The 13,490-nt window shown below is 38.2% G+C and overlaps 1 protein-coding gene across 5 annotated transcripts in view; it reads right to left on the reverse strand.

Moving 5' to 3' along the window:
* Positions 1–13,490, reverse strand: part of UEVLD (UEV and lactate/malate dehyrogenase domains) — a 54,582-nt gene that overhangs the window by 36,733 nt on the left and 4,359 nt on the right. For 2 of the 5 annotated variants that reach the window (XM_032359224.1, XM_032359228.1), the window contains exons 2-4: positions 10,805–10,889; positions 7,185–7,250; positions 1,781–1,944 (exon numbers count right to left, since the gene is read on the reverse strand). In XM_032359224.1, coding sequence (XP_032215115.1) covers positions 1,781–1,944; positions 7,185–7,250; positions 10,805–10,889 — 315 coding nt within the window. The remainder of the gene's footprint in view (positions 1–1,780; positions 1,945–7,184; positions 7,251–10,804; positions 10,890–13,490) is intronic. The other 3 variants (XM_032359225.1, XM_032359226.1, XM_032359227.1) reach the window with 3 other exon arrangements.

Below are 13,490 nucleotides of genomic sequence, written 5' to 3' on the forward strand. Positions count from 1 at the left end.
GCCATTTGCAACGACATGGATAGAACTAGAGGGCATTATGCTTACTGAAATAAGTCAATCAGAGAAAGACAATTATCATATGATCTTCCTAATATGAGGAAGTTGAGAGGCAATGTGGGAGGTTTGGGAGGTAGGAAAGGAATAAATGAAACAAGATGGGATCGGGAGGGAGACAAACCATAAGAGACTCTTAATCTCACAAAACAAACTGAGGGTTGTGGGGGTAGGGGGGTAGGGAGGGTGGTTGGGTTATGGACAGTAGGGAGGGTATGTGTTATGGTGAGTGCTGTGAAGTGTGTAAGCCTGGTGATTCACAGACATGTATCCCTGGGGCTAATAATACATTGTATGTTAATAAAAAAATTAAAATTTTTTTTAAAAAGATAACATTTTTGTCCCTCCAAATGACAAATTTTTATTATGCCCTATTTATCACATTTAACTGGCAATCTTATTTATTAAAATCACCAAATAAAGCAAATCATGTACAGATTCACAAAGTAAAAGGTCAGTGTTCCTCCACCTAATCTCTACCAGCCACCTGGTATGCATCCCTTCTTTTGGCATTTCTTCTTTTCTTCTTTTTATTGGTTTTATATATATGAAATATATGGAAAAGTATAAAGACAAAGTAACTGCACACCTTTTTCTAGGATATATATATATTTTAAAAAGTTGTAATGCTAACACCATTCTCTACTCCAACTTCACCTGACTCTTGACATATCCTTGGTCTCATTCAGGGGTTCCCAGTGCTCCTGTCCTACAACTTCCTGGACACAAAGAAATATATTCTAAATTATCTTTTCATAAAAATCGAAATTACTTACAAAAAGGAGAACATACTCTATATCCTTCTAAGTAAATATATAGAGAGAAGCAAAGGTTTGTTTTGCTTTAATGATAGTACCTTCTATTAGAATGAAGGTACTACAAAACAGGGATTCTACGCTGATTTCAAGTGATGGCTGACATACATATTGTCTACCTTTTGGAGACGAATTTGGCAATATATAAGAATAGCCTTCAAAATATTTATAAACTTTGATCCAACAATACTGCTCTGAGAGATTTTTCAATGGGAAATTATTAAAGATTTATAATATATACACATTTATATGTATATATTAAAGATGCTCATCATTAAATTTCTAACAATCGATCAATCTGTAAATACATTATGCCAATATTTTTTATGTGAGATCATCAGGCAACCAATTTAAAGACGATGTATTTTTAAAATACTGTTTAAAATGAGAAAAGCTCAATGTAATGGTAGATGAAAAGTCCAGAAAACAGAACTGTGTGTGAGAACTTGTAAAGCAAGTAAACTGGTTAAAACTTAATGCTCAGTTAAAACATAACATGTAACAGAAGATTATATACAGTGTGGTTCAATTTACATAAAGGTTAAAACTGGGCAAAACTACAAATAATTACATAAATTACATAAGAATCTTTAAGAAGGAGGGACTAGGAACTAATGTCCAATATCTTACTAGTAACTTTTCACATGTTTTATCAAGTAGTGCGCAGCTATCAGAAGAGGGAGCAAATAAAAGTTGGCTCCAAACCTGGAGAGAGCACTTCATACAGGTCGTGGTCTGTCACTGGGGTTCTGGAACTTGAGTGACTCCAAGGAGCTCAGTTTCAAAATATTTTTCAAGTCCATAGAAGGAATACCATTGAAAGAAAATTCAGTACCTTATCTGTACCCTTAGGATAGAGACAGATACTCAGAAAAACAAAAACTTGTAAAAGAAAATCCAAAGAATCTTACATGGCTCCAGTTCTGAAGATAGGGCAAGTATATTCTGCCTTGAGCATCCACATGTTTTCCAACTGAGATTCCCATATTTGCAGTTGGCTTTAAGAAGCAAATGGGGGGAGCAAAAGGGTAGGAATCCAAAATCCACAAACGAATTGGTATATTATACGTATTACCTATTTGAGACAAAATAAACACTTTTTCAAACAATGATGAAGCACACACCTCATATTTATGGTACAGCTAGGTGACATTTGAAGATGTGTAGTCTAGTCAAGTGTATATATAAAGGATATATATAAATCAAGGCCTACCTCTCCATTTTCACGTTCCCATTAAAGCACCAGCATAACACTTGAAGAAATTAAATTAAGACAGCAACCAGCTCATGCAATTCAGTAAATATTTATAAGACCTGCTGTGCCAGGAATGTGGGATGCAGCATCTTATCCATGCAACCTTCTTTGTTCCACCCAAGCAGCGCTATTCCACCTTTCTTGAAAGGTAGCGGATACTTTCTATTTTTATACTTATACTGCGTTGAAGTTATTTGCCTACAGGGTCTGTGTTTCCTTTCACAATGTAAATTCCCAGAGGATGATGTATTATTCATTTCTATATCCCCTGCACCAAGTACAGTGCCTAACATACTGCTGAGAAAAAGGTTTCTTATATAAGTAAGAGTGAGTGAATGAAGAAACAAATGAAAAATGAATGAATCAACAAAGACAAAGTCAACACTTTTGATACCGACCCTCAAGTTGCTCCTTAAGTGCAAAGGAGCTGGGTTAGACACATCGAACAGACACATCGAACTCGGAGCTGAAAATAACCTTCAGAGTGACCTTGTCCAGTGGTTCTTAGAATGGAGCGTACAGAGAGACAGGAACTTGAGTTCAGGCCCTTTCAGTGTTAACCAGTTACTACGTACATACCTCAAGCCTACCGAGAGCAAAAATCTCTCACTGCTCTAGATGCCAGCAAGCCCAAAGCTAAGCCTAAGAAAAAAGTAAAAAACTAAACTTAAACTAGAAATCTGATCAATTACATTAGCTGTTCTGTTCTATCTCCTGACAGTCTTACTGCATGTCTTTCACTGTACTTGTGACCAGGGCAGCTCAGGAGCAAGAATGCCCAGGTTCAAATCCTAGTTTCACCCATGACTAGCTTTATGATTTTTAGGCAAGTTCCTTAACTTCCCTGTGCCTCAATTCCTTCCCCTATAAAATGGAAATAATAATACCTCTGACCCCATTGGGTTGTTTTGAGGATGAAGTTAGTTAAGGTATGTAATTCTTAGAACGGTGTATGACATGGGGAATACCATGAAGGGTTGGCAATTTTTGTAATTTACCTCAAACCCATTTTGGAAATAGGCCAGGTCTAAATAAAAAGTTTTATTTTCCACTACAATCCTTTTTTACTAAGGAGATCTTCCTTCCACTGACAGCTACTTTTCTCATCTTGGTTCCTCCTCTAAAAATACAAGGATAGTCAGCCCTGTCTTCACATTAAAAGCACTTAAGGAACTTGGAAACATACCAGTATCTGGGCCACTCCCCCAAAGTTTCTGATTCAATGGGACGGGGTGTGGATAACATTTTTTAAAAGCTTTCCATGTGAATTAGTTCTCAGGACCACACTCCTCTTCTACTTTTGTCTAAGTCTTAAAACAATTTTTTAAATTGGGATACAACTGACATATAACATATTAGTTTCACTGTATAATGTAATGACTTGATATTTGTATATACTGCAAAATGATCACTACAATAAGTATAGTCAACATTCGTCACCTTAGTGTCTAAATATTTACAATTTGGGTATAGGCATAATATAACAATTGATCCATAGATAATTCTATAATTATAAAGTCATGTGATCAAAGCACTACAAAGTGACTGACGGGTACTGAGACACACCATCAGATTCCTCCAGAAGTAGTTGCTCTGTCGAATATTATATATTTTCTAGAGTAGTGTTTTCAAATTGTGGTCATGATAATTTGGTCACAAAATTAATTTAGCAGGCTGCAAACAATATCTTAAAATGGAATTGAAAATAAAATAAATGACAGGTAGTATGGTGTTTAAGATATGTATGTATATAGTGTGTGCACACCCATGTGTACACTATGTATATAAAAGTATTCCTTACTGTGCATCACAATCGAAACATTTGAAAGCCATCGTTCTAGGCCATGCAAATTTTTTTGTTTCATAATATAGTTATAGCAGGCCAAATCCTGATGGTTCCACTTTCTGTGTTAATCATTACACATTAAAGAAAAGGAAAGAAATGTCTATTGATGGTACCTTCCTAATTGATCAAGGATCTACTGCATCTCTCAATGCCCCTCCCCAGAAGCGTCCATGCATTTTCATAGCCCATGCTTGGCAAAGCAACTGGTGAGCCTGACTCCCATGTCTAACTGGTAAGATTCACTACTCGTGTTCTGTTCTCTTCCTCCTTCCTTCTTCTCCATGCTTTTCTGTCAGCAAATGCCCTGCCTCCTACCCTGCCCATTTAGCTTTCAATAATTCCTTGCCAAAGAGTCAGAACTCCTGGTAAAGTCCTCAGATCTTAAGTAATTATATCATAAAGGTATAATTTAAGTTAGCTGTAAATAAAGTTCAGATGCATATCATCTTATTAAGATGAATACACATCTCTAAAGAATGAGTGGATCAAGAAAAAGTGTCATCACAACCTTGATACAATCTTGAAGAGATAATAAGAAATAACCGAGAAATGTCTGCAGGTATGTATAAGGAAGTATCAGTGGAAGATTCATCAAGGGAATAGGAGTGGGTAGGAAGTTAGTTACAAGCTTAACCTCATCCTTTCTCAATTGTTTAAATTTTCAGCATGAGTATACATTATTATTATACTAATAAAACTAGTAACTGAAAGATATATAAGCAGACAAATAATCACGGTCAACATTTATTAAGCATCTATTACGTGCCAGGCATTATGCTAAGAGCTTTACTTACAGTAATTCATTTAATCCTCATAGTCCTAGAGCGAGGCTGTACTATTGTGCCATTTTATAGACAATAAAGATAATACATTCTGACCGTCTGATCGGCAGGAAATAACTAGTGTGGATCACACTGAGTTGATATAATTCTACTCAAAAGCAGAGGGGAAAAAAAGAGTGTACTGCAAAAATAAAGGTACTGCAGGTACCATTATCACCTTGGAAGACCCAGTGTAAGAATCAATGAAATAACTCCTTGGCTCTTGGAAAGGAAGAATGCCAATGAGGGGCATCATAGTAAGTTTTACACCCTCCTGTTACTTCCCCACACTGTCCTTGAAACTGAAATGCTACTCATTTCAGTGATTCATTTAAATTCATGAGCTCCTCTTTTAATATATAATTACCCTTGACATCACTGGGGTGGGTAAGAATTGGGAATGAAATCCATCAACCAATCAGTCATTAGCGTGGGCAATAATTCTCTCTCTCTCTTTCTAATATCTAATCATAATAAATGCAGAACACAAGCAATGGGAAACAGGTCTGAGAAAGATTCTCTAGGCAGCCTGGAAACAGTCTGAGAGCTTGGCAGGAAAGTAGCAAGGAGGAAAATGAAAATCAATTCTGCAGTTTCTGCAGAGCTCAGTGCTAGCAACTTTCATCTGCAACCACATTGCTATGTATAAAAACCAAACTGAATTTCTATGCATTTCTTGTGCCAAAGCAGGTGTCATGGTGGGACATGAATAAAAGATGAGTACACCCCTGGCAATGATGATTACGGATGGGAAGAAATTAGGGAGGGCTTATAACAGTCTGGGGACTACTGAAATGAAGCACCTGCTTTGAAAAAAGTCCCCTGAAATATAGCTTCTTGGTGCCTTTTGAGTAGTGTATTCCCACAGTACAGAGCTGAACCTTTGGTAAAGGAGCAAACTCCACTGTTCTCTCCCCATTTGTTTTCAAATACTCCTCAGCCCTTTTTTCAGGGTACCTCCTCTCTCACATGCCCAGCAAATTCATTTATTAGTCAGTAACCAAATAAACAAACACAACCATTCAATAAATATTTATTAAGCATTTTCTATAAACACAGCACTGTGTATTAGTGATTTTGGATAATATCCTTCCTGGGATTATTTGCATTTTAAAAGAGGAATAAATTTTTAGTTGTGGCATTTCAGGCACCCCTTCAGAGAAATATATTAGAACCAATGCTTCCCTGGTGTTCTTTATATCATACTATAGAAGCAATCACCTATACCTATGTGAAAGGCTAGTCCTGTTGAACATCGACAGAAGTAGGTCTGGAAAACTAGGAAGAGTTAAGTATAGAGGAGCTAGTGATTTTTTGTTTGTTCTTTTTGGCACTTAATTATTTTAACCTGTCAGGCCACCTGAAAATATGTTGCTTTCTTTGAGCTCTAATGGCCTCAAATTTCCTGTTGGAGTTTCAAGTTATAGCCTGATACCACTATGTGGTCTTAGGTAAATCACTTGACAAGGCTAAGATTCAGTTTCACCCACAGAATGGGGACATCATACAGATGGAAAGGGAGAGGAATAAAACACTGATGTAATGGAGAAAAAGGTGTGATCCTTGCATTTTGCTATGGAAAGCAACAAGAACGCTCCCTAAGAGCAGGCCTATATCTGTGTAGGGGCCCAGGGCAGGCAGTCCAAGACAGGCCACTTTGGCATAAAGATTATTTTGAGTTAAAAATAATCGAAACCCAGCAGATGCAGGAAATGCTCTCTGCCTCCCTCTCAAATGCCGAAATTTATGCCAGAAAGACAAGCCTGTACCAGGAAAAAAGAGTTCCTTACAGAGACTCCCCTTTACCTAAAAAACTTAATACATGACAGGGCAACCTTTGTTTTTCCAAGCATCTCCTTTCCCTTCTTACTGTTTCCCTTTTGTGTCCACAGGCCCCTCTCCTTTCCTTAGCTCACATAAGCTTCATGTTACCGCATTGCCTTTGGAATCTCACGTCTGGTGCATCCCCCATACACACACCTATTTAGTTGGAATTTCTCCTTTTTATCCATCTCATGTCAGTTTGATTCTCAGTCCAGCTAAGAGCAGAGGAAGATCTTCTTCCCCCACACCTGTCTTATCCTCCTCTGTACACTAGCCCCTAGCAGAGTAGTCGCACATAGTCGACACTCAGTAAGTACTTGTTGAACTGAACTGGATTAATTGATATTAATCTAGGCCACTGACTAGATGGGACAGCATTCTACTATGTCCAACAAGGTTCTGTATAGATTATATATATATATGCACAATACACACACACACACACACACATATACATGAAAAAATATATGTGAAAATACTTTCAGAATGCTACGGAACTAAACAAATGTAAGTTCTTGTTTAGTGGCTCTTTTACAAAACTCCCACATTTTCTCAATTGCCACACTTACCCTGATACATCACAGGAATAGTGCCAGTGAAATTCAGCAGGTCTTTCTGGGAACTATCTTTGAACACTGGAAGAAAAAAAGCCCCAAAATGTGCACTCAAAAGTAGAAAAAACAGTTTTAAGTTTGTAGCATGCATATACACACGAAAAGAAGCACACATAATTTCTAAAGTTCATCATCTTTGAATCTGTAAATATGCTGACAAGGGGGAAATTACTAGATACTGTTTTCTTAGAAAGTCAAGAGGACAGCTGAAAACACACAGGGCTTTGATACAGAAATCCCAGGTTCTAGGCCTACTTTCCCCATTCAGACACCGGCAACTTTAGGCTACTTCAATCTCTTTGACCTTTAGTTCCATCATCTATACAATAAAGATAGTAAGACTGCATCATAAGGTTGTCGTAAGGATCAAATGAGTTCATGTGAAAACACACCTAAGAAGTTTAGGATTCGCAAATGTGGGGACATTATCAAATAATTGTCACATGTAACAAATCAGTTATAATCACTTTCAGATACCAGACTATAATTTTATAAGAAAAAAAGTGTTAGCTTTATTTTTTTAAATTGACCTTTTTGAAAGATCACTAATTGGGCGCCTGGGTGGCTCAGTGGATTAAAGCCTCTGCCTTTGGCTCAGGTCATGATCTCAGGGTCCTGGGATCAAGCCCCGCATCTGGGCTCTCTGCTCAGTGGGGAGCCTGCTTCCACCTCTCTCTCTGCCTGCCTCTCTACCTACTTGTGATCTGTCAAATAAATAAATAAAATCTTAAAAAAAAAAAAAAGAATGATCACTAATTATCTTCCTCGATTTCTTTAACTCCATTATTTTCAATCTTTTTTCCACCTTCATGTGTCTGTAACTTCAACTCAACCCATCAATGACTGTGTATATAGTGGCAGAAAATTAATGCTCTCAACTCTGAACTGAATACAGAAACCACTACCTCTGGTTTCAAACTACTCAACTGCCTGAGAAGGTAGTTCTCTTAGTACTTAGTAACCATCCTATTTAGGCAGTAGGAGGAAAAATTCCAACTAAATTTGATGACCTATTAGAAAGCAAAAAGAGGAAACTAGGCTGATATAAAATTCAAGGCTGAGAGGGTACATAAACACAAATGTTTACCTTGAACTATATAAGTAAAAGGTAGCAATGGGTAAAGGGATCTCATTCCATGGCAGAAACGAAAATGAAAAAGAGCAGTGGAAAAGGGATTGTTACTCATGAAAACAGAATAACCTAGAAATGTGGTAGAAAAGATGTAGGTGTAAATATATATAATCTAATAATGCAAGATAGAAGTGATTATGACACATGACTATCACTGTTTTCAAAAATGAAATGTACACTGACAATATTAATCCTATAGCTTGAGAGTTTAATGGCATGGCTAGCTTGCTCTAAATGGAGAAAATGAGACTAAGAATTAACTGGTATAATGACATTTTAAGTTTCTATGATGAAGAAAGACCTTTAAAAGAACAAGCTAGGGGCGCCTGGGTGGCTCAGTCATTAAGAGTCTGTCTTTGGCTCAGGTCATGATCCCAGGGTCCTGGAATCGAGCCCCACATTGGGCTCTCTGCTCAGCGGAAAGCCTGCTTCTCCCTCTCACACTCACCCTGTTTGTGTTCCCTCTCTCCCTGTCTATCTCTCTCTCCGGCAAATAAATAAATAAAATCTTAAAAAAAAAAAAAGATAAAAAAATAAAAGAACAAGCTGTGTGTGAGCAGAGGGCAAGACAGACACATGTACAAACCCGACTCCATCCCTAACTTCCTGTGTACTTGAGCGAGCTATTTAAACTCTTTGAGCCTCAGGTTCTTTATCTGAAAAACGAAGATGGTAACAGTTACCTCACAGCTTTGGTTGTAAAAAATATGTAAGATAATGTAGCTAAAACATCCAGGCATTCAATAAATCCCAGAATCTTGGGATAGAGTCCCACATCGGGCTCCCTGCTCATCGGGAGGGAGTTTCCTTCTCCCTCTACCTCTCCCTGATGCTTGTGTGCACTCTCTCTCTCATGCTCTCTCTCAAATAAACAAATGAAATCTTTTTTTTTTTTTTAAGATTTCATTTATTTATTTGACAAAGAGACAGAGATCAGAAATAGGCAGAGAGGCAGGCAGAGAGAGAGGGGGAGGCAGGCTCTAGAGAGCCTGATGCGGTGCTCGATCCCAGGACCCTGAGATCATGACCTGAGCCAAAGGCAGCAGCTTAACCCACTGAACCACCCAGGCGCCCCAACAAATGAAATCTTTAAAAAGAAATGTATCTCCATGAATGGCTTATGGTCAGAAATTTGGAAAGATAGTAACGTAAAATCTTTTTTAGGCAACTATAAGTGAACAAGATAACTAAAACTTTTGTTATTAATAATTCAGAATCAACCATATGGTAGGCAGAATAATGGCCTCCAAAGATGCCCAAAACCCTAACCCTTGGAACTTGTGAATATGTTAACTTATTTAGCAAAGAGACATTTCAGATGCAATTAAGTTAAGAACCTTGGGGTGGGGAAATTATCCTATGTTATTGGAGTGAGCCTAATCTAATCACATTGGTTCTTAAAAAACAAAGATATGGCTATAGAAGGATGGTCTGAGAGATGCAACATTGCTACCTTTGAAGATGGAGGAAAAGAGATCAGGAGCTAAAGAATGTGGGTCACCATTAGAAATTTTAAAAGGCAAGGAGGGGCGCCTAGCTGGCTCAGTCAGTGAAGCATGCAACTCTTGATCTCAGGGTCACGAGTTTCAGCCCCACCTTGTATGTAGAGATTACTAAAAGAAATAAATAAACTTAAAAAAAATAAAAGTAATAAAAAGGCAAGGAAACAGACTCTTTGCCAGAGCCTCCATAAAAGAACTAAGACTTTCCAACACTTTGATTTTAGTCCAAACATGTGTTGCACTTCTAGGTTACAGAACTGTAAGACAGTAACCTTGAGTTTTGCTTTTTGTTGTTGTTGTTTTTTTTTATTTTAAAGATTTTATTTATTTGTTTGAGAGAGAGCAGCAGCAGAGGTCGGGGGAGAAGCAGGCTCCCACTGAGCAGGGAGCTCAATGTAAGACTCGATCCTAGGACCACAGGATCACGACCTGAGCTGAAGGCAGATGCTTAACAGACTGAGCCACCCACGTGCCCCTAAACTTCAGTTTTTTTAAGCTACTAAATTTGTGCTGATTGGTTGTCATTGTTTGCTTTTTATTTACTTATTTATTTATATTCAAGCATAATAACACAGTGTTCTATTAGTTTCAGATGTACAATATTATGATTCAACAATTCTATATACTTGTCAGTGCTTATCAAGTTAAGTGTACTCTTAATCGCCTTTCTTTCACCCATGCACCCCATCACCACAACACCTCTGGCAACCAAAATCTGTTTTCTGTATTTAAGCCTGTAACATTTTTGCTAATTTGTTCTGGCAGCAACAGAAAACCAACACAATACATTGTATTCACTTAAAATTCCTCCTAAACCACAGGTTGCAAAGTGTAGTTCAAAATCAAGGGACAGAAGAGAGAAATGAGAAATTACAACTTTGTAGCTCTCTGTGAATAATTAACAATTTAATGTAGCTAAAACTAGGGGTTATGATTCTTACCATAGGTGTCCATAGAATATCTGAAATGTGGGAAAAACACATTTACATTCTTTAGTTCTTCCACAGTTAGATCTCTGAACTTGTACTGGAAAGAGAAAAATGAGAATGGAATAAGAATAAAGCTTTAAGCAGCAGAACAATTACAGTGAACTTTTAATAGAACACTATGTGCTAAGCCCTAGACTCTGAGTTTTAGGAACATGGATAGTATGTGATTTAATATTCTTAATAAGGACCCCATAAAGGTTAATAGGGCTGATAACTGCTCTACTCTAAGGAGGATGGAAATGAAAGAGAATCAAAATGACTTGCTGAATTAGGTAGCAAATTAAGGAGTGAAGTCAGAGCTCAAACTCTGCCTGGTCTTACTATTATTTTTTAAGATTTATTTATTTATTTTACAGAGAGAGAGAGAACGAGCGAGCATGCGCACAAATAGGCAGACAGGCTGGCAGAGAGAGAAGGGGAAGCAGGCTCCCTGCTGAGCAGTGAGCCCAACACAGGGCTCAATCCCAGGTCCCTGAGATCATGACCTGAGCCGAAGGCAGAGGCTTAATCTCCTGAGCCACCCAGGCACCCATGGGCCTGGGCTTTTCATCACTGACTCAAATGGCCTCCCAACACACCTTGAAGGCTTAAGGAATAGGGCAAGAGCACCCACATCACCATGTTCTAGATGCAAGTCTCATTCTTGAATACCTCATTGACTTGAGACCTCCTTGATCCCTTCCAACACTCCTGGTACTGCATCCTGGGTTTCAAAGGAAGGACAGACAGCATTCAATGGTCTGCCATCAAGGTGAGCAAACTGCCTCCTCACTCATCCAGATATATTCCCTGAAATACTACCTTGACAAAATCATTTAACTTCTTTAAATCTTTTTCCTCATTTGCAAAGAGAAATAATACTTACCTCTAGACTTGTGCTGGGGATTAGATGAAAGAAAAAAAAAGTATGTTCAGAATTTTTTCTCGGGGTGCCTAGGTGACTCAGCTGGTTAACCGTCTGCCTTTGGCTCTCAGGTCCTGATCCCAGGGTCTGGGGATTGAGCCCCGAATGGGGTTCCCTGCTCACGGGGGTATCTACTTCTCCCTCTTCCTCTGCCCCTACCCCTGCTAATGCTCTCTCTCTAAATAATCTTTAGGGGAAAAAAATAATCTTTTCTCAATCTGAAAACGAATTTGAGAAAACAATTGCTTTTGCAATAGTATCAAAAAGAAAAAAACCACTTAGGAATAAATTTAACAACAAGATATAAAACTCAGCGTAAAAACTACAAAACTGGGATGCCTGGGTGGCTCAGTTGGTTGGACGACTGCCTTCGGCTCAGGTCATGATCCTGGAGTTCCCAGATCGAGTCCCGCATTGGGCTCCCAGCTCCACAGGGAGTCTGCTTCTCCCTCTGACCTTCTCCTCTCTCATGCTCTCTCTCATTGTTTCTTTCTCAAATAAATAAATCAAAAAAAAAAAAAAACTACAAAACTTTCTTGTTGAAAGAAATTGAAGTATATCTAAGTAAAAGAAAGCCATCCCTTGTTAATACATCGGAAAACTTACCATTGTTAAGATGGCAATATTCCCCAACAGAATCAATAAACAACAATCCTTATCAAAATCCCAAATGGCTTTTTTTTTAATTTGCAAAAATTTACAGACTGATCTTAAAATTCATATTGAAATGGAGGAGACCTAGAATAGCCAAAAACAATCTTGTAAAAGAACACAAAAGTTGGAGGATTCATACTATAACTAAAAGACAGGCTGGGGCGCCTGGTGGCTCATCTGGTTGAACGTCCCACTCTTGGTTTCAGTTCAGGTCTTCAGCTCATGATCTCATGGGTAGTGGGGTCGAGCCCCACATCAGGCTCCATGCTCAGCGGGGAGTCAGCTTGAAGATTCTCTCCCTCTGCCACTCCCCCAACTCAACCTTTTTCTCTCTCAAATAAATAAATCAGGCCATAATAAAAAAGACAACAACAAGTATGGGAGAGGATGTGGAGAATCAGAACCCCAGTATATATAAACCACTGCTGGTAAGAAAATGGTGCAGCTGCTTTGAAAAAGTCTGGCAGTCAGGAATTCCACTCTGAGGTATATAACCAAAAAAAGTAGAAACATATGTCCATACAAAAAAAGTGTGCAGAATTGTTCAAAGCAGCATTATTCATAAAAGCCAACAATAACAACAAAAAAAACAAGCTAAATGTCCACCAACTGATGAATGGATAAATAAGATTAAAATGTGATAAATCCATAAAATGGAATATTCAGCCATAAAAAGAATAAAGAACTGATATATACTACCACATGAATGAACCTTGAAAACTGTTAGGCTAAGCGAAAGAAAGCAGACACAAAAGGCTACAGATTGTAAGATTTGTTTTTTTTTTTTTTTAAAGATATTTTTTATTTATTTGACAGACAGAGAGAGAGAGAGGTCACAAGTAGGCAGAGAGGCAGGAGGAAGCAGGCTTCCCGCTGAGTAGAGAGCCCGATGTGGGGCTCGATCCCAGGACTCTGGGATCATGACCTGAGCCAAAGGCAGAGGCTTTAACCCACGGAGCCACCCAGGTGCCCCAAGTTGTAAGATTTGTATATGAAATACCAGAATAGGCAAATCCATGAAGCAGAAAGGAGACCAGTAGGTGCCTAGGATTATGGGAGATTGGGAAGAAATGGGGAATA

This window comes from Mustela erminea, chromosome 9 (genome assembly GCF_009829155.1).
Source record: "Mustela erminea isolate mMusErm1 chromosome 9, mMusErm1.Pri, whole genome shotgun sequence".
NCBI lineage: Eukaryota > Metazoa > Chordata > Mammalia > Carnivora > Mustelidae > Mustela > Mustela erminea.